Genomic DNA, 23,236 nt, shown 5'->3' with positions numbered 1-23,236 from the left:
ATCTATCCATCTAACACTTATCGTTGATTAATCTTTGACCTTCAAATAGTATTGCCTTGTTTTTATTATTATTTATTTTTTTTTTAATTTTTAGTTCTTTACATCAAGTAACTTCATGCGTTGTCTGAAACGATTTACATAAAAAGAAAAAACTTCCCAAAAGGAGCACGTTTTGCGTAAAGAAAAATAAATGTATAGTCCCGTCGACATTCAAGTGCGCAAAGCAAAGCATTAAACACCTCCACCCCCCGACTGAAGGATAATCTCTGTCGTCGAGTACATTACATTTTAATGAAATCAACGAATGAATTCGGGGACCAAAGTTAAAATGTGCAATGTGCATGTTACGTGAAAGGGCAAGTAATCCCTGATTGGAACAAAGGGAGTTAACTCTTGTCAACATCCGGCTAGCAAAAGAATCGCCATTTTGTCAGTGTCTATCTCTAGTAGATGGCATTGTCTATCTTCTAATTAACTTTACATTTTTATTTCCTCCCAAATGTTTGGAAACTGGCAACAAATGGCCATGGGGGGTGTCCCGCCCCCTTACTATGCCCAGCCCAACATGATGTATCAGATGTATCCGAATACCCAGGAGGCTGCAGCGGCCTTAGCCGTAACGACAACTGGTGGGGTACCTCCTCATCCTCACCAGTTGTTGAGTGGAGGACAGATGGGGCCAATGATGTACCCTCCAATGAGCCACCCTCCCATGGTGTCCTCCACCGGTAACACCGTTCTTGAACAAACCTCAGCGTCGACTGTCGCCGGAAATGATCCCTCCTCCATGGTCAGTGGAGGTGCCCCGCCGTTACCTTCAAATCCTGCACCCCCAGCTCCTCCAACAGAAGAAAAACCTCCACTACCCCCGGAACCTCCACCGCCTGAGGTAGAATCAAAGGTTTGTAAACTTTAATAGTTTTCGATGGTTCTATTGACCATAAAATATAAACCTAAGAAAAATTTGTATGTTTAAACAATAGCAACCACGAAATGAAATTATCTTACCCTGTCAAACACACACGCATGAAATCACCATCTTAAAAATATACAACTTTTAACTGAAGACTTCATTAAAAAACAAACATAAATTAATTAAGACCTATGAAGAAATTGTTTTATTTTAATATTTAGTCCCATTTTTCTTTTTTTATATATATATTTTCAAAAACTGGAAAGGCCTTTTTATTCGTTATACTAAAACCATTTGATTGTTACATAAAATGAGCCCCGATTTAATGTCCACAACAAATATTTACATCTGCTGTTTAATTTAGTACAATATAATGATTAAAATTAATTATTTTTTATTTGTAATTAAAAAGAAACCGTCAGATATCAATATTTTCAATTAATTCTGTATTTCTGGCTCATTAAATAATTTACGTTTTCTTAGCGTTGATCTGTATTACGATTAAGAAATTACAAGTCACAATGAACGAACGTGATTATTCACAGATTGTTGAGTTGATCCTTTTTATTTTCTGCTAAAAATATTAAAAACTATTTTACAATTTAGTTTTCAAGTATCATTTATCCTCCTTTTTTTTACCGGTTTCTTAAGCAAACAAACGTTTTATATATATAAATACATTTTAATTATAAGTTCTAAGTCAATTGTATTATAGGGGCTGTTAGAATATATCGCCTCGCTCAATTTTTTTTTTTTTTTTTTTTTTTTGATAAAATCGATCCCTGGACTAAATAGTATTTATTTGTCTTTAAGTAAAATTCTAATTAAATTTTTAACGTATATAAAATAAAACATTAAATTTCCATGACATTTTTAACCCGTCGCGTTCCTAAATTATCGAGAAGTAAGTAAAGGTAAAGTTACTATTCGATTTATTTATTTATTTGGTACTAGTGCAGAGCAGAATGATCCAGATGTAAATAATAACGTTATTTAAAAAGCCATTCTTAACATGGGGAGGGGAGGGTGTTTTGTACCTATTCTATAATTCAACCTTACAATTGAATAAAAAAAAATATACCATAAAACTTTAATTAAACTTGGAATAACGCGGATCACTCTCTGCACTAGCACCTAAATTTGAATAACATGATCGATCACATTTCCAATAATTATGTGATTATATTTTACCCATTGTGAAACATGTAAAAAAAAACAAAAAAAAGCTTCTGCTAGGTACCGGTGTCGACCTTTAGGTGTCCCTTTTAGTGACAACCTGGTTCGAAAATGTTTGTACAACTAAACGGCAAATCTACCCCCTTTTTTAATGCATAGAATCAAACGTAAATTCGAAGTTTTGATAACTGGCGGCCATTAAAAAATAAACAAGGGTACTTATGCAGAAATACGGAATTTAAAAACAATAATAAATAAATAAATGGTGCTAGATCCGCGCTATTTTTTAAATCCTATTTCCAAGTTTAATTAAAGTTCTATGTTTTTTTTTATTCGATTGTAAAGTTGAAGTATAGAATAGGTACAAAACACTCCCCTCCCCATGTTAAGAATGGCTTTTTAAATAATAACCTTATTATTTCAGCACGGATCAGTAAGTGCACTAGTACCGTATTTTTTATAGGTACGAGCAAAATGAATGCCGATGCTCAAAATGTATAAACATTTTGACCCTTCGCTTTACTTAAAAATTCACCAAAAATCAGGAAATTAACCAATTTTAATGAAATTTTCAGCATTTATCAAATAATGATCGCGGAATATAATGAACTAATTATTTTTATTTAAATCTGAGTGAAAATGTATTATTTTGTTTAAACAAAAAATACTTTTATTAAAGTTATGGTTTTCAGTAGTAAATAAAAAACGCAAGAATTTATTTTTTGCTTTTTTTATATAAATAAAGCATCATAATTTTTACAGAGCATTACGAAAAAATCCCCAAAGTCCGTAATTCAATATAACTTGAAGAAAAATGAATTTCTCAAACTACCGATATTACCATTGAATTAAGCATTGTTTAATATTTTCACACAAAAAAAATTATAATAGCAAAAATATTTCTACTTTTTTTTTTTTTAAATTACAGATTTCGCATAATTTTTATATGCAAGATTTTAATAATTTCCTTGCTCACAAGAATGTGAAACTTTCGCCGTAACACAATTTTTATATAATCTTCAACAATAATTAAAAAAAGAAGAAAAAAAAATTAATTTAAAAACAGGAACATAAAAATTGATACAAACGTTCAGAATAGGAATGTATAGATGCACATCTGGGGGTGGGTGGAGGGGAAGAAATCTGACACCCCTACCTCCTTTTACTATCATGACTTCATTTTGAAACAGCGTTTTGATTGGCTGAAATTTTGGGCTTCCATATATTCGTGTTTACAAACTTTTGGTTGCATTTTGACGAACGGCATAATTACTTGCTTTTTGAGGGCTAATTAAGCTGTATTTTGTATAAACAAGGTGTTTTTTTATTTTTTTTATTTAATTCAATATCTTAGGACTTTACGAATTATCTTTGAAATAGACCTAGAAAACTAATATTTATCTTTTTAAAGGATTTTTACAATGAATTTATTTAACTTCAAAATTTAGCTGAATTGGTTAGCTCGCCGTGAAAACATTTTCATAACTTTTTTTTTTCACGTGTACAAATGTTTTTTCCCTTTTAGGAAATTAAGGTAAATTTTCAGATTAGGTCCACCTCCACAATTTTCTTTTAAATGACGACTTGTAAGGTTTTTGGCCATATGCTGAATACGAAAATCGCCTTGAAATTTTGCAGAAATAAGTAGTTATCGAGATATAAAAAGTTGTATTATACATTGTATTCTTTGGCGGCCATCTTTGTTACGCACGTAGATTTGTTTATGGAGCGTGCGCATGCGCGTAAAAACGATGGCCGCCAAATGCATAATACAACTTTTTATATCTCGATAACTACTTATTTCTGCAAATTTTCAATGCGATTTCCGTATTCAGCATAGTAGAAAACTTATAAAAGTCGTCATTTAACAGAAAATTGCGGAGGTGGACCTAATCCAAAAAAAAAAAAACGAAATTAACTTTAGTCTCTAATCTTTCAAATACAATCTAAAAGTAGTTGAAAACTTACAAAAAAATTATGATACATCGGCTTTCAAAAACTAGGTCCCTCTATTTTTGGCTGTACCTAATTTTTTGGTACTGGGCTAAAATAATAATGTTATTGTTTTGAAAGCCATTTTTAAAATGGGGAGGGTGTTTTTTTTGTAACTATTCTGTGCTTCCACCTTAAAATTAAAAAGAAATATTTAAAAATAGCGTGGTACCAAAAATGCATAAGCACCAAATTTTGGTTTCATTTTATAATAGATATTGTTCTCAGGTGCATACGATGGCAGATGGTACCGCTCTATTTTTATATAGTTTTTTTCTTTTCTTTCCAGTTTAAATTCAAGTTTCATGATGCTTTTTTTTTTTTTTTTTTCAATTGTAAGGTGGAAGCACAGTATAGTTACAACCTCCCCCCCCCCATAAGAATGTTTTTAAAAATAATAACGTTATCATTTCAGCACGGCACCAACAATACATAAGTACCCAAAATTTCATTTTTATTGGTCAATGTTTTTAATTTTAAATTATAAAATAAAATATATTTAATCATTTTAAAACTTCATCTTGCATTATTTTTTTAATTTGTTAAACAACGTGGTTAATTTTGATTAACTTTAATTACGTGATTACATCTTCATTAATTATGTGATTATATTTTACCTATTTAAAGTTTGTGAAACGTAAGAAAAAGCTTCTGCTAAGATATCGGTGTCGACCTTTAAGTGTCTCTTTTAGTGATTACCTGTTTCGAGGATATTTGTACAACTAAACGGCAAATCTGCCAAAAAGGGTACTTATGCACTTATGTTACCATGCTGAAATAATAATATCATTATTTTGAAAGTCCTTCTTAACATGGAGAAGGGAAGGCGTTTTGTAACTTTTTTGTACTCCACCTAATAATTTTATAAAAAAAGATATTGTGAAACTTGAATTTAACTTGAAAATACTATTTAAAAAAGAGCACGGTCACATATGCGCAATAATACCAACAATAACAATACCAATAATAATGATAATAATAAATCAAAATTTTATTTTATGACAAGAAATATAGTTTTAGACAAGCAACCGATTCATATTATTTAGATTCTTTAGACCATTGTTCTCATCTTGAGTGTCATTTTCACAACATTTCAGTCGATGTAACCTCTGACCTACTTTAGGTGTATCTTGTCAAACTCCAGAATGTTTCTGCTAAACTTGGGAACTGCGAATTACTTAGGACCTCTATCCAATCATGGCTGACAGAACAAGAGCATGCTACCACCATGAAGTAAATAAAGGGTTCCATTCGAAATTTCGTCCAGATTCCCAAGTTCAGCAGAAACGTTCCCAAGTTTAGAAAGATACACTTGAAGAAGGTCGGAGGTTACATCAACCGAAATGTAGCGAAAATAACACTCAAGATGAGAACAGTAATCCCAAGAATCCAAATAAAACGAATAATCAATCCTCATGTCAAAACTTCAGAAACATAAAAGCAATCAATTTTATTTATTATCCATATGAATTAAATAGGACCAATTATTCCCTTACAGAAAGAAACGTTATGGCTTGGCACATGCAGATGCCACATCTCTCTTCTCTTAATCCCTATATATCTTTCTATCTATTCTTCTATCTATTCTTTTATCTATCTTTCTATCTTTCTATCTTCCTTCTTATTTCTTCTTCTATGTTAATAAAATAGGACCAATTATTCCCCTACAGAAAGAAACCCTTATAGCTTGGCACGCACAGACACCACATATAAAGTAATTATGATCAGACTACTAGTCATTATCTTATGTAGGTTTTGCACCTATTTGCAGTCACATTCATCCATTATAATAAATTCTTACATTAATTCCTAGAAGCATCACAATCCAAAATACGTCTTAGTAAATGGAGGTAACACACATTTTTCTCTCAACACTCTCCCATTAGTACCCGAGAAGTTCCTTAAATTGTCTGCAAATTTGACTACTTCACCACCCGTATTTGAGTCCTCGATAGATACATTTGACATTTGTTTCTTCATTTACAATTATTGAAATAATGATCGCTCCCTTCCTAAAATCTGTCCAATTGAATTGGCTGCCCGCGATTCTCAAAATAATGTAATCGTGATTTCTGGTATTTTTTTGAATGCTTCAAAACATAACAAGATGGCGTCAATCAAACAGAATTAACGGGTTGTTCACTGGACATGCTACGTGTCTTCTTCTTAGTGTTGCTGATCCGATTCATCGGCATATAGGCATCAATATGGGGCGTCTCAGATGATAAAATAATCTTGCATCCTTTCAGAGGAGGTAAAGCCTGGGAAGATAGTTCAGCGAACTAACAAATCTGATCGTTGCCCGGCAGCAGAAGAAATTCTGTCATTGTTTAATGGGGTTTACACAGAATATGGAGCGTACTATTTTTATAATAGGATTTGCAACTCAAATTCAATTTTTAAGGTAGCTTTTACTTTTTAAATTGTTTGGTGAAAGTCTTGATTAGTTACAAAACGCCCTCCCCCCTACCAATGCTGAAGGTTATTTCAGCACGGTCTGTATACTGCATGAGTACCATTGAATGTTTTGAGTTGCTATTTTTTATTAAGCAAAGAGTGAATATTATGCCAACCATCTGTAAACGAGTTGTAATAGAATAACATGCAATGAAAGGATGATACTACTACTACTACTTCTCCTCCTACTACTTCTTATTCTCATCCTATGTAAAACTTATAGATAACTTCTCACAGGATTTTTTATGGGACACATTGATTGAATAAAAGGTTTTCCTCAAGTCTAACTTTTGATTTGCCAGTTTAAATACTTCAAAATTACTTTTGATTTTTCAGAAACGTATATGCATAATAAAATATTGGCAAGGTTTTCAGATTGCTGCCATAGCTTGCGCAGGTTTTCACCTTCATTAACAGAACATAATTGGGTGTATCAAGAAGCATTTCAAAATAACTTTTAGAATTAATAGTCTTTTTGAGAGCATATGCTTTTACAAATTTTGCATAAATAAACAGCCAGATCGCATTCGAGCTCCTACTATTTTGCATATGGATGTATTATGCAGAATATGAACCATGCTGAAATACTAACGGTATTTATTGACCCAGTTTCAACATGGGAAGTACCTAACAATTAAGTAAACAAATCCTACTGTATACAGTATGAGTACAATATGTAAAATATATCACGATCCGTATTCTGCATACTTACAAAAAATGTTGCGAGATAACATTGACACCAACGCAGCGAACTCTGGTCATAGCAGCCATTCAACAACAGTTGCTGACTGTGAGCAAGAGTTGTTAAGGCAGCCAATGTCCACATGTAACCACCTCAATACAGCAATAATTGACAGTGCTTACTAAAGCGAGCAACTAAAAGTAACCACCTAAAAAGATCAATATCACCTAGTTAACACATTGACACTAACGCAGCAAACTCTGGTCATAGAACCATTCAACAACAATTGCTGACTGAGTAAGAGTATTGCAGTTAACACAGATAATGGTCATAACCGCCACTGGATGACAGTGATCGATACTAACAGCCATGCACCGACATTGACAAGTAAAGGCCCTAAAACAACAGTAATCGCCAACTATGACAGCCAGTGGATTCCACTAGCTGCCACTGCCAGACAATGGAATCCATATGCTTTCATTTTGGCCGCCAATGCCCACAATTTTTTGGAGCCAAGAATAACTACCACTAGCAACCACTACCATCTACCTGTGTTCTATGTTACTATTTTTTTAGCTGTTTATTTATTTCAGTAATTTACATCTCACTTACGAAAATGCATTAGATAATCAAAGGTTATTTCGTTTTTGTGAGGTGGGTATCATAGCTGTTCTGGCTTTGTCGTATTTCCACCAAGCAATGCCGGTATACGGGTCCTGCTAGTTTAATTTATAATTTGTTCAAATTCTGCATGTCTTTGTTTATTCCCATTTCTGCTGATCGTTCTGCTTCACAATGAATGCCTTGGAAAAGTCCCTTCTGATTAATGTTTATCAGTTAAAAATATTGTTCTTCTGAAAAACAGCCAAGTTCGTTTGCTTATTTTAAAACAAGGTAAACTGTTAAAAAAAATGGTTTCTCCTTAAGTAGACAATTATGAACGTGATTTATGTGCCCTTAGCCTCGTTCTCAACTTGTTTATGAAGTTGGAGTGACTATATTTTTCTAGCTGAGTTTTAATTTCAGTGTTTTACATATATAAAGAAACTTAGAAAGATTTGTGAGTTCGACAAGATACACTTGAAGAAGTCTGAAGCTTACATTAGCCGAAACATTGTGCAAATAAAACTCAGGATGAGAACAGTAGTCCAAAGAATCTAAATAAAACAAATTATCAATCCTTATCTCAAAAATTTATAATCCAATTTTATATTGGAATATTTGTCTCAGAATGCATTGTACAGTTCTGATGGATTGCAGAGAACTAATCGCATTTGTGCATATTTTGACTGATGCTCACATTGTCCTGCTTCCCAGGCATCATCTGTCTACTGTAATCATCATCTTTCTAGAAACTTAAGATCAAGAGTATCTTGTGGAAGATTTTTAATGGTTTTTTATTTTTATTTTTTAAATTTTTTGCACAGGTTTAGCTAAGATTCATTCTGACCTTTTCTATCATTCTCCTTTAATGCTGAGGAAATCTGAAATCTTATTTGTCCTTCCGGTCCAGACTCAAAGGAGAACTATATGTGTTTTCCACATATATCAAGGTTAAAAATTGTCCCTTATCAATCAAATCTGTTGACAAAGTTGCTGGAAAAATTATTGGATAAATCTATCGCTTTAGAAATTGCTCGACTCCTGATGCAATCCTCTACCTGTATAAAAGATAAAAGCCAAATTTATCCTAGGTGAGAGTACTGCTGTCATGTCTATGGAGGTGCTGCTCAGAGGACTCTTTTTTGTTTTTGACAAAGTACAAACTCCAGTTTGCAATCTGATCTGTTGGGAGGAAATCTCATTCCTACAGCCTCTTTCATACAAATGTTATTAGCCTCTCTCTACTGTATCGTTATGTTCATGGTGCATGCTTAAATAAGCTCCAATCCCTGGTCTCTCATGTTTCATGTTAAAGGGATGTAACTTTTGTATCCACAATACTGGAAATTAAAAATTTCAAAGTAAAACAAGCACAGCCATAGACCAATCTACAGTAGGGGACATAACATTCAATCACACTTGGTTGGCCAAATATAATTGGTCAGGGAATGTAAATATGATTGTCACAAGGCATATTGTTATGCATAAAGGTATTTGTTTTGAGCAAAATGAGTGAAGCGCCTTGAAATCACACATGGCTGGCATTAAACACACAACGGACAGAAAACCGAGTAGTTTACCAGTTTTGTTGTGCGTTAGAAAACTTCATGTAAATAACTGTGATCTTTAAAACTACTTCATGAAATAAAGAGATAAATGAAAATGACTTTTCCTGTTGTCAGTTAAGATTTTTGGTTTATTCCTATTTACAATGCCTCCCCACGGGACAGGGTTAGACACCAGGGTCGTTTTTTTAACGTGGAGAAAAGGAACAAAAATAAAAATTGTCTCAGTCGTGAAGGATTTCTCCTCCACTGACAGAACAAGAAATTGAAGTGCAGCATCTGAAGAACAGATACTACACTTTGATCTTGTCTCGACATCAAATTTTGTTTGGAAAAGTTCAATTTTGTCTGGAGAAGGCATTGAAAAACTTTGACAATCTGTAGGAACCCTGTAATAGTTTGAATAATCCAAATAATCAATCCTTATCTCAAAAATAATTTTTTAAAAAGTCAGAAAAATAACAAGTTTTATTTAGGTTTATTCTTCATCAAAATAACCCCCAAAATTAGTTATATTGAAATTATAGAGAATTTCACTTGATTTATATGTTTTTCATGCTACAAGTTGGCAGGTTTGTGATAATTTGTTCCATGAATTTTATTAACGATTCGATAAGTGGCATTTGTTTTTTGCTCACCGTTTATTTCTAAAATTGTCACTTGCACACTAATGAAAGAAGCATACACTAACTCGCAATATCTGTTCCGATTCCTTTTCAGAAAGAGCTAACTGCTAGGAATCCCGAAGAAGAAAAACGGATGGAACAGTTGAAGCAGCAAGCTGCTCAGTGGCAGCAGCACAAGAAACAACTGGACGACGCCCAGCAATATCACTATCAGCTGCAGCAGCAGCAGTTTCATCAAATGTGGATGGCAACACAGTATCCACCGCCTCCGACCGAACATTTGATGCCAGCACCACTGCCATATCCTCCGAATGCTGCTCCGGTACCTCCATTACCTCAACAGCATAATACAGATGTTACTACCATGCCATCCATCCCAGGAGGAAGTGCAATTGGTTCTCAGTCAACAGCTCCACCACCAGCTTCGTCGTCGTCATTCCCTTCTCTCATGACAAATACGACTACTCATTCCGTGCCAATGATGGCACCAAAAGAACCTGTAAAGCACACGGAAAAAGTGAAATCCCCCGATAAGAAAGCCAACGCACCTGTCACCAATCAGACAGAAATGAATTTTACTGATAAAGGTAAATATATGTTACTTATAAAAATGTCTTTCTCGGATAAAATATATATTTTACACCCATTTGTGTTTAGCCTGAGACTCTCTAAGGCGGCATGACGTCACCAAATACTATGGAAACTTTGTAAGTATGCTTCTGGGTACATCATTAAATAAGACAGTGAGTAATCTCTTGTTCTGGTAGTTGATCTGGTCTTGGCCAGAATTGTTTTGGTACTTGATCTTCTGGTCTTGGCCAGAATTGTTTTGGTACTTGATCTTCTGGTCTTGGCCAGAATTGTTTTGGTACTTGATCTTCTGGTCTTGGCCAGAATTGTTTTGGTACTTGATCTTCTGGTCTTGGCCAGAATTGTTTTGGTACTTGATCTTCTGGTCTTGGCCAGAATTGTTTTGGTACTTGATCTTCTGGTCTTGGCCAGAATTGTTTTGGTACTTGATCTTCTGGTCTTGGCCAGAATTGTTTTGGTACTTGATCTTCTGGTCTTGGCCAGAATTGTTTTGGTACTTGATCTTCTGGCCTTGGCCAGAATTGTTTTGGTACTTGATCTTCTGGCCTTGGCCAGAATTGTTTTGGTACTTGATCTTCTGGTCTTGGCCAGAATTGTTTTGGTACTTGATCTTCTGGTCTAGGCCAGAATTGTTTTGGTACTTGATCTTCTGGTCTTGGCCAGAATTGTTTTGGTACTTGATCTTCTGGTCTTGGCCAGAATTGTTTTGGTACTTGATCTTCTGGTCTTGGCCAGAATTGTTTTGGTACTTGATCTTCTGGTCTTGGCCAGAATTGTTTTGGTACTTGATCTTCTGGTCTTGGCCAGAATTGTTTTGGTACTTGATCTTCTGGTCTTGGCCAGAATTGTTTTGGTACTTGATCTTCTGGTCTTGGCCAGAATTGTTTTGGTACTTGATCTTCTGGTCTTGGCCAGAATTGTTTTGGTACTTGATCTTCTGGTCTTGGCCAGAATTGTTTTGGTACTTGATCTTCTGGTCTTGGCCAGAATTGTTTTGGTACTTGATCTTCTGGTCTTGGCCAGAATTGTTTTGGTACTTGATCTTCTGGTCTTGGCCAGAATTGTTTTGGTACTTGATCTTCTGGTCTTGGCCAGAATTGTTTTGGTACTTGATCTTCTGGTCTTGGCCAGAATTGTTTTGGTACTTGATCTTCTGGTCTTGGCCAGAATTGTTTTGGTACTTGATCTTCTGGTCTTGGCCAGAATTGTTTTGGTACTTTATCTTCTGGTCTTGGCCAGAATTGTTCTGGTACTTGATCTTCTGGTCTTGGCCAGAATTGTTCTGGTACTTGATCTTCTGGTCTTGGCCAGAATTGTTTTGGTACTTGATCTTCTGGTCTTGGCCAGAATTGTTTTGGTACTTGATCTTCTGGTCTTGGCCAGAATTGTTTTGGTACTTGATCTTCTGGTCTTGGCCAGAATTTTTTTGGTACTTGATCTTCTGGTCTTGGCCAGAATTGTTTTGGTACTTGATCTTCTGGTCTTGGCCAGAATTGTTTTGGTACTTGATCTTCTGGTCTTGGCCAGAATTTTTTTGGTACTTGATCTTCTGGTCTTGGCCAGAATTGTTTTGGTACTTGATCTTCTGGTCTTGGCCAGAATTGTTTTGGTACTTGATCTTCTGGTCTTGGCCAGAATTGTTTTGGTACTTGATCTTCTGGTCTTTGCCAGAATTGTTTTGGTACTTGATCTTCTGGTCTTGGCCAGAATTGTTTTGGTACTTGATCTTCTGGTCTAGGCCAGAATTGTTTTGGTACTTGATCTTCTGGTCTTGGCCAGAATTGTTTTGGTACTTGATCTTCTGGTCTTGGCCAGAATTGTTTTGGTACTTGATCTTCTGGTCTTGGCCAGAATTGTTTTGGTACTTGATCTTCTGGTCTTGGCCAGAATTGTTTTGGTACTTGATCTTCTGGTCTAGGCCAGAATTGTTTTGGTACTTGATCTTCTGGTCTAGGCCAGAATTGTTTTGGTACTTGATCTTCTGGTCTTGGCCAGAATTGTTTTGGTACTTGATCTTCTGGTCTTGGCCAGAATTGTTTTGGTACTTGATCTTCTGGTCTAGGCCAGAATTGTTCTGGTACTAGCAGTTCAGCCCGGCTTTGCTCGGGCCCTATGTACTGTTTATAACTTTATGTGCGTATGTATATATTAAAAAGTGTGCATATGTACGGTAATACCTTTCTATATAATAGGCTTCCTAAACTACCATAGAGAATAGTTGGTAAGGACCGCAAAGGTCAAATTCGTTTAACTTTGACCCCAATTTTGACCCCTTAACATTTATTGTTTTGGACTCCAATCAAGTTAAAATGTTTGACCCATAGCCAAATAACCTACATCTAAAATTTCAAGTGTTTCGACCCAAAATTGGCGGAGGAGTTTGGTAGAATCTGCAAAGGTAAACGCTCTCAACTTTGACCTCTTGGTAGGTAAACATTCACCCAAAAACTGATTAAAAAGCTTGCTGCATGTCTGAATACCCTTTATGTAAAACTTAAAATGTTTAGACCCAAAATTGGCTTAATAGTTTGCTAGAGACTGCAAATGTAAAATCTTTTGAACTTTGACCCCTTGGCAGCCAAATTTTCGGCCAAAGACCAATAAAAAAGCTTGCCCTATGTCTGAATACACTTTATGTAAAATTTCAAATATTTAGATCAAAAACTGTCTGAGTAATTTGGTAGAGACCGCAGAGGTCAATTTTGTTTTAACTTTGACCCCAATTTTGACCCCTTAGTATTTATTGTTTTCAGCTCAAATCAAATTATAAAGTTTGATCGATGTCCAAAGAATCTATATCTAAAATTTCAAGTGTTTAGACCCAAAATTGGCAGAGGAGTTTGGTAGAGTTCTCAAAGGTCAAATTATTGAACTTTGACCCCTTAACAGCTAAATTTTTGTCCGAAAACCGATCAAAAAGATTTTCCCAAATTTCAATACCCCTTATGTCAAATTTCGAGTCTGTAGACTGAAAATTGACAGAGTTATTGTATAGGGAAATGTACACACACAGACAGGGACACGGACACACACGCACACATTTTCACTTTTATAGATGTATATATATATATATATATATATATATATATATATATATATATATATATATTAGATATACTCTTGTGGTCTTAGTCAAAATTGTTCTAGTTTTGACAGTAGTTTTTTTAGTTGGAGAAACACCTCAACATATGACTGAAACAAATATTTTAACTTGTCTATCAGCTTTTTTGCATGCTTCAGTCGATTTTTTTTTTCCAATCTTTAATAGAAGTTGTCTTTTCTTTATCTGATATTATTACCAAGCCAATGTACTCTTGCAATGGCTCATACAACTTGCTGGGTTCATTGTCAATGTCAGATCATTAATCATGCTTTTTGTTGTCTGATGTTCTTATTTACTTGCCTCTTCACAAGGACAGAATTAGACACCAAGGTTGGTTTTTAATGTGAGGCAAGGAATAAAAATTAGAATTGTCTCAGTTGTGAAGGATTTCTCCTCCACTAACCAAGAACAAAGAAATTGAAGTGTAGCATCAGAATAGATACTATACTTTGATCTTCATCCGAAGGTCAAGATGAATTCTGAATTTTTAAATTCCTAAAATCTCCTTATTTGTCTTTCTGGCAAAGATATGAGCTTGATGTCTCTTCTATAAATATTGAAACTCCAAATTGTCCAAAATCAATTATTCTGCAAAAAAAGAATAGAAGTACAGTCACTGTTTAAAACTGACAGTGAAAGTCAATTGAAAACTATGCATAAATTAACTGTTGAAAATTAGGTCATATATATATATATATATATATATATATATTTGTAGTCATTGACATACAGTCCTGTTTCGTTGTATCACAACTCATCAGTGCCGCTAGACTAGCACCTCTCCCAGGCCAGTCAGCAGTTCTACCAATCGACCCACGGGAGATATATATATATGTATGTATATATATATATATGTATATATATATATATATATATATATATATATATATATATATATATATAATTATATTTCCCCAAAACCTCTGGTCTTGATGGAGGGGAGACTAAAACTTGCTGCTATGGTTTCAAATGATCTGAAATAAGAGAGACTTGATTCCAAATATTTCTCATATGCTTTCTCTCTTTGGTTTTCATACATAAAACAAATTTCACAGTGCATAAGGATTATTTGAAGATCGAGTTATTCATAATTGTACCCTATTTCCTAAAGGTCACAGACTACCAAACAGTCAGCATGACCGTTTGATGCAACTCTGGCTTCAGGAAGTGTTGTGGAGCTTCATTGGCATCTAACCACAGAGCTGAGCATCGCCGGTTGTCATAAAGAACCCATTTTTCATTTTCATCGGAAATCACAATACAGTTGAGAAAGAGGTTGTTCTTGTTGCATAAAGGAAGGGAAGATGACACTTTATAATGGTGTTTCTTTCGGGTGCCATTCAATTTGTGAGGCACCCATTTATCAAGTTTTTTTGTCTTTCCAATCTCTCTGCAGTGGTTAGAAATCGTTGTTTATATTACATCTAATTCAGAAGCAAGTTCTCAAACAGTTGTGTGTGGATTGGCTTTAATGACTAAGGCTCTTAATTGATTGTTGTCAACATCTGATGGCCGACCATTATGCTCATCATCTTCATGACCCGTCGCCGCCACAAAATTTCTTAACCCAAACCATCATTGTGCTGTGCATTCAGTAGTGGTTCCTGGACCAAACACTTCATTGATATCGCAAGCTGTTTCAGCAGCTTTTCGGGCTAGCTTGAATTGAAATAAGAAAATTGTGCAAATTTGCTTTTTTTCCATCATTTGTTCAACGTTTTGGAAAAAAGACATAATTGTTTTAAACGCTTGTAATTTAAATGATTAGATACAGAAAGAAACACTCTTTAAAATGATATATAAAGTAAAGGTATTATAATGAAAACTTATTTGAAAATACATCATTTGAAATCAAAATTAAAAATTCCTCAAGAACTTTCTTTTTAATCTAATACTTGATCAATTTACATAATGTTGAGTACAAATTTTTTTTTCTGTCACAGGCACGTACATCATACAAATTTTTTTTTCTGTCACGGGCACGTACATCATACAAATTTTTTTTTCTGTCACAGGCACATACATCATACAGATTTTTCTTTATTTTTGTCTTTTAACATGGATGAATTCTGGATAAACACCACATTTTTTAATTTGAATGTAACTTTTGTCTTTGAGGACATTCCTAACACTCAGAAAAATGATGGGACGATTTGATTTCAATTCCCTTTTTAGGTTGTCTACATTGATTGAGGCTGGATTTACGTGATTACAAAATGTATTTATTGGAAGATTCCATGAATCAAATAACTCCATCCAGCCTGTTCTCAGATGATGAATGATTTAAATAAATCTAAAAAAAATTTTGGCTTTGATTTTTTTTAGATGAGAATTGACAATGTGTATTATTTGGATTAGTCAGGTTATCGTTCTCATTTTGAGTGTTATTAACACAACTTTTCACCCAATGTAACCTCCCATCTTCTTCACATGTATCTTTTCGAACTCTGGAATCTGTATGGAATTTCGAATAGAACTCTTTATTTGATCCGTGTGTGTGTAACATGCTCTCGTTCTGTCGGTCATAACTGGGTAGAGGTCTTAAGTAATTCACTGTTGTATTCTTTTTATTGCCCTAATTGAAGATTGAACCTTCAATCTCCAGGAGAGTGTCACTTACAACTGAATTTTACCTAGTACTTTATCTATTAAATTGTTTTTGTTCAAAAATGATACTTTGTATTAGCATTACAAGCGTATGCTGTATTTTTGTGGACATCGGCAATATTACATAACTAATGTGCTTCAACAAGTCATATCTTTTTTATTTGTGGGTCAATTTTTTAAAAAATTACATTGATGAAAAGAGAATAGAATAAGCATTCCAATGATGTTAATTTATTTTTCTTTTATGCGTTCAGTGTTTTTATGTTCCAAGTTAAAAATGAAAAAATGGTAAAAAATTACGATAGCAAAAAGGGAAACAGTTTTTTCAATGTTTACATTTTATACGTTACGTTTGGATACATATGCACGGGGTCAAATTTGATTGGATATGGCTGAAGTTTTACAGGCTATATAAACAAAGAAGTCCATCTCTACTGGTGTTTGATTTATATTTTTACAACCACAGGAAGCAAAGTTACGACCGAGCAAAGTTGACGAAGAATATTTCAAAATTGATAAGATAAATCCGTATATATCATTCATTTTCATATAGATAATAGTTTCAGAATTATTTTCATACTATAATATGTAAATATTTGATAATTATTAATTGTGCGGAAATTTCTTGAAAATGTTATCTTTTATAGAAATTCAAATCGCTTAAAGGGAAAAAAAACGATGGCAGCGATGTATTCTCTTAAAAATAGAAAACTGTTTTTTCTGCTTTCAAAACGAAAACAGAAAAAAGTTTCGTTTTTTATTCTGTGTTTGTTAATTTAAAAAGAATTATCAAGTTTTCAAATTTGATTTTCAAACAATACTATTTTGTTGTTTTTAACGCTTGTAGTACGCATGTACTAAAAGCGTTAAAAAAACAAAATGTACTAAGTACATGCATTTGTTTTTTAGTGGTAAAAAAAAACACATATATAACAAATAAAAGGTACTTGTGCACTTATGCTACCATGCTGAAATAATAACGTTATAATTTAGAAACCCATTCTTAACATGGGGAAGAAAAGGTGTTTTGTTAACTATTCTGTACTTTCACCTAACAATTAAATATATCGTGAAACTTGAATTTATTTTTAACTCATTGTCAAGACCATTTTTTCGAATCTGTAAAACAAACCCATTTTTTTTATTAAACTGAAGATATCTAAATAAAAATAATAATTAGGCGGTTCGATAAAGAATTTCATTGTGATGCATTTTGTAAATTTTTACCTTGTTTCCACCTTAACATTTTTCTTTTAAGGTTTTCAAGTATGTTGAAAACGAATATCATATTTAAATTTTCTGCAAATAAGTACCTTTTCGGATATTAAGCAATGTCATTTTTTATGTTATTGCTGGTGGCCATCTTGGTATGTGTGTTTGCGCATAGTTTCTCAGGGTTAGGTTTGCGTGCTCGCGCGTACCAAGATGGCCACCAGCGATAACATAAGAAATGACATTGCTCAATATGTAGAAAACTACTTATTTGCAGAAAATGTAAATGCGATATTTGTTTTCAGCATACCCCAAAACCTAAAAAAGTAATCATTTTAAATGTTAAAGTGGAAACAAGGTAAAAAATTACTGTTTTATTTCTTTGTTTACATAGTTGAATTTTCAGTAAAACAACAGACTAGAAATGACAAAAATTAGCATCAACTGGTGAATATATAGTTGTTGCTTATCAGGATTCCCGGTACTGTGAAAGCTACATCAAGAATTCACGTAGAGTACGATTTATGGTTGCATCTCAGAAAATAGGGGTATATTTTGGGCTAGATAGAGAAGATTTACAAAATTGAAAATTGGACTGGTCGACTATGGGAATTTCCATCTTTTACAAAAATCCAAAATCTATATGAAACATTTTATTTGATTTATTTCTGAGATTAATTCATATCTACTCAATTTTTATTTTTCTTTGAGGGGAGTAGTAAATACCGGCCATGAATGCTCTTTAGGCATTCAATGGCTACACCCAGATTAAGCTCTCCTTCGGTGAGGAGGCAGGTAAATACCTACTCTCAATAAAGCTATATATAAATACCACTATAATACTTAGTTTTGTTCATAAATAGACACCCACTGTATGATACCATGTGCCAGTTTTAAAAAAAAATTGAAATTTGTACATCTTAATTTCTAATTAATGGCTTATGGTAAAGAGATACATCAAATTTGACTGCATAATCAGAAAGAGCACACAATTTTACATAAGAGTACCAAGTTTCATGAGAATAGCTTGAAAAATGAATAAATGGTGGTGAAATTACCGAATTTTTAGCCCACTTTTTCTAAAGAAAAATGTCCATGGAAAAGCCTAAATTTTGGCACTTAAAATTCTTATAACTTTTGAACTACTGATGGTATTTGCATAATTCAAATGGTTTTAAGCATCTTTTACATAGCCCTTTATGCAACGTGATAAAATAACAATTATCTAAAAAGAAAAAATCAACTTGTAATGCTAATTGCATAACATTCATTTAAAAAATATTTTTTGAATTTTCATCCAAATTAATTTATCGTCAAGGCAGATTTTGATATTTGTGTTTTCAATTTCAACATTTACAAATTTTCTTTTCTTAAATAAAGTAATGCTGACATATCTGGGAAAGTGGCACTCTGAACACTTTTCTTGCTTTGACAGAATACAAAATATTCACAATCTAGTGGGTGATGATCTCTTCTTGTTCCTACAGCCCTTTTCACACGGAAGAAATGTTGCTAGTTTTTCTCTACTGTATCGTTATGTTCATGCTAAGTTCTCGACTGAACCCCAGTTTCTGCCTCCCTCCCCATGCACACAACCATAAAACATTCACAGCAAAAGCTCACCTGGCTACAGTTATGGCAGAAAACTTTGGATTTCTCTTTCCCTGTAACAAAGACTTGGGAGAACTTCCATGTACAAAGTTTCTTTCCATCTGTGGAACAAATTATCACAAAGCTGTTTCCTAACCGACTACAACATGGTCATCTTCAAGTCTAATGTAAACACTTGTTGAGTCATAATCCTAGATAAACAAGTATTCTCAAATATTTTGCCCAATCCACAAGTTTTTTCAATCGTGGTGGTGACCATCATTTAACCAACAATCTCTTTAGCCTGTATCCTTGAGTGGCTCCTTGGCCTTGATAAGTGGTGACCATTAGTAAAAAAAAAAAAAAGAAAAATGCTCTGATAGAGATAACCATATTAAAAAAAAAAAAAAAAAGTTTAACCATGTTCTTTATTTTCACAATTATGATTTTTATTTTTAAATGAACAGTTTTTATGTAGGTACATTTGCCCACATCCATAAGAATTCGTTTTGAAAAAAAAAACTGGTTCTTGTCCAGAATTCAGCCTTATTAAAAACGAAAATACAGAAAAATCTTTGATGTACATACATGTCACAGAATGAAACTGTCATATTCCAAAAATCATATAAATTGATCAAGTAGGTTTTTTTTTTCTTTAAAAGAAAATCAAATTTTATGAGAAGCGAGGATAGTGTGTCTCTGTCAGTCATATTTAATAAAGAGCGACAACTCAATTTGAACTACCGAAACAGAAATAGAGATCAAAATCAACTTTATAATATGTATGAATTACTATTAATCTAAAAAAAATCATAAAAAGAATTATTTTATAATATATATATATCTATATCTATCTATATAAAGAAATACTTGATAAGTTTCTATGATTTTTATAATATGACATTTTTGTCCCATGACCAGTATATACATCATGAAGATTTTTCTGTATTTCTGTTTCTTTTAATTAAATTGAATTCTGGATAACAATCAAAAACCTTGGATTATTCTTATTTTTTGCATTTTGTGTTCAGCCAAAGCAAGTGTATGTTGTGAGATCCATTCCTTTTTGTGATTAGAAGTACATAGTTCTTTATGAACTACTTTTTGGATATTGTCTTTAAAAATGGACGAATGATTCTGAGGATATGTCGGGATCAAGCAGTGGGAGATTATCGAAGTGGTTTTTAGTTTCAACTTGAAAACGTGCAGTGACAACGGCCAGTTGAAGTTTACTGGCATATAATCTTAACGAAGCTTGAGACTTATGGATAGCTTTCAACCGCAGTTGAAGCTTGGCGTGTATAAGCATATGCTCTGAAACATTGAAACTTCCTGTTTATGCATCTCTGAACATGTGACAGTCTAGAATACAGCTGCTTCATCTTGAACAAACTAAAATTTATTCAGTTTGGCTGGACAATCAGCCATATTTCAAATACCATTTTATTCTATACTGTCACAGGTATTGAAAGCATGTGGTTGTGATTAGCAGTCCATTAAATGAGGCAGAATTGATCATTAAATTGTCATTTGAGCATTGATTGTCTAATCCAAAGGGTCCGATGACATCATGTGACAATCTATCTTATTTCCCTGCCCAGGCATACCCCAAAACTGGGTGACATAAGAATGCATTGGTCCAAACCACAAATTTTATACACAAAAATTCTCAATAATCAAACATACACACAAAACTAAAGCAAAACGACTCATTGGAGCTGGCTCCATAAACTATTAAAAAAAAAAAAGAACTAATATAAGATAAAAACTGTTTGTCTTTCAAATTTTACCATAATTAGCTAAAAGTCTCATAGGTGAACAAAATATCTTTGAATTTGGATAAAAATTGACATTTTATTCAACATCAATTTCTTTTCAGCTTACCAGCAACCCGATCCGTCTTCTACTTTCAACTGTCTTTCCCTATCCTCTCTTTTTTTTTTTTTTTTTTTCTTTCCGCGCCTTTCTCTATAACTTGCTTCCTTACTAACTTCTTCATCCACCTGCCTATATGAACTCCCACTTCCTCTACACACTCGCTAATTAATCGTACACCAATCGTTTTTCAACATACTTCATACCATTTTTATCCCACCTACACCTACAAACTTTTTGTATATTTAATCTGACTTCTTTTCAATAAATGCTTATTCCATAACAGTTTCATAATTGGAATGAAATATCAAGTCAACTAGAACATGAGTTTGTGAGATTTTTTGTATTCTTTGCTTATTATTTCATTCCTATCTGTGAAACTATCATGGCTAAAACGCGCCTCCATGTCGGTACCTTCATTTCAGAATTCATTACTCATCCATGCACAGTCTTGATGCTATTATAGAACCACAAGTTCTTGACCAGAATTCCCTCTATATTAAAAAAGAAAAATGAAGAAAAATCTGTGATGTAGGTACACATAATAAAAATATCATATCCCAAAAATCACATACATTGATCAAAAAATTTTATTTTTATGAAGAAAATTTTTAAGTGATTATTGATAATTCATCTACATTACAATATAAAATTAGTATTTTATTGAATTATTTCCCTTTGTTTTGGGAATTTTTTTTTTTTTTTTCAAAAAGATGTGGCAAGACAGTCAATCCTCTAGTACTTACAAAATTTGATTTTCTTATTTGAAAATAAAACTACTTGATCAGTTTAGGTGTTTTCTAATATGATGTTTTCATTTCGTTGTGGGTACAAATTTTTCTTTATTTTCCTTTAATGTAGGGGGAATTCTGGTCAAGAACTGGACCACAAAAGTCACATTCATTCAAATCAGTTTCTAGTCCATGGTCATGGTTCAATGTTATTAGAGTCACAAGATTTTCTTAGTTTGTAATCTGTTAGTCGGAACGAGGGAGGAGGCAAGCGTTCACTAATATTAATCATTAATTCTCATCAGGATTAGAGAATTAATTAGGACTAAAACCATTTGCAATTGAAATGGAATGCTAAATAAAAAGTAAAGACTTATTTGTATTCATGATATAATTTGTTTGCTTATTTCCATTTTTTTGTGTATGTATGTGTGTGTGTATACAGGAATTTTATAGTCGCGTGTGCAAAGCGAAGTAAAACAGAATACAAGCGAAAACAGCAAGCATCTCTTTTCAGGTCACATTGGCTTAACCTTTTTGGCTTATTGCGCTTTTTCACCTGTCTACGGCAGTACGAATATTGAAAAGAAGGATGATTAACTGCCACTTTCTTTCAGTTTTTTATTATAATAGTCATAGTGTTGTGGTTCTTAAATTGGCTTTGGTGATGATATCGCACACACAAAAATGATATTCTATACTATGCCTCTTCACCTATGTCTGGTCCAGGATCATGCAATAAGGGCACCACAATGTTCCTTGTGTCACATATCAATACAAAACAACCTGATCTGCAAGAATGGAAACAGAACTGCAGGAAATCAAGAAAGGAGGATGTTGTCTTCTTCTGACTCTATAAGCCACAGAAAACCTACTCATTCATTCCTGCTTGAACAGAAGTAACCACCATGGTGCATAATTTGTTACATTCAATATATTGTGAAGCACTTTGATAAAATTTATTCATTTTGCCTTCATGCAACAAAGATACTACAATGTTAGCATGAAGGAACTGTTTGATGATGTCAGGAAGGAACTTATAGGCTACTTTTTGATGACAGTGGGCTTGTACAAAAAATCTTATATAAGCATACAAAAACAAATGAAAGTATTTATTTTATCAACTGCAGACTGTATATTAACTAAACATGCATATGCAAAAAAAAACAAAATAATCTACAAATTACTTATATACAAAATAGAATCTATTAAATATTTGAATCTATTAAGAACATCAAATGCAAAAACCTTTTTATGGGTTATTCCGTGTCAAATCATCCAGGGCTTGACACCCATATCCCCAGATCAGGCTGTAGTTTGCACTGCAGATAGACAGTATAGGAACTAAGTAATCCTGAAAATTTGAGCACATAACTCCAAGCGGTTCCCGATTTAGAGCATTTTTTGTTTTGGCGTTAGTCACATAATGTGACGCCCGGGCAACAATTTTGTGATGTCATTTCTTTGAATATTTTCTGATTAGAAGATCTATGGCTCTAAAAATTCACACAGG

The 23,236-nt window shown here is 33.4% G+C and overlaps 1 protein-coding gene across 3 annotated transcripts in view; it reads left to right on the top strand.

Moving 5' to 3' along the window:
• The first annotated feature begins 398 nt into the window (after nt 1-398).
• Nucleotides 399-23,236, top strand: part of LOC145242148 (uncharacterized) — a 95,473-nt gene continuing 72,635 nt past the window's right edge. For all 3 annotated transcript variants that reach the window (XR_013862659.1, XM_080105125.1, XM_080105124.1), the window contains exons 1-2: nt 399-901; nt 10,109-10,601. Coding sequence is in view for 2 of the 3 variants with exons in the window: in XM_080105125.1 (XP_079961251.1) it covers nt 500-901; nt 10,109-10,601 (895 nt within the window). In the remaining variant the exon portion in view is untranslated. The remainder of the gene's footprint in view (nt 902-10,108; nt 10,602-23,236) is intronic.

This window comes from Euprymna scolopes, chromosome 21 (genome assembly GCF_053919585.1).
Source record: "Euprymna scolopes isolate OS-2025 chromosome 21, ASM5391958v1, whole genome shotgun sequence".
Taxonomy (NCBI): Eukaryota; Metazoa; Mollusca; class Cephalopoda; order Sepiida; family Sepiolidae; genus Euprymna; species Euprymna scolopes.
This window is presented reverse-complemented; position numbering and strand designations above follow the sequence as displayed.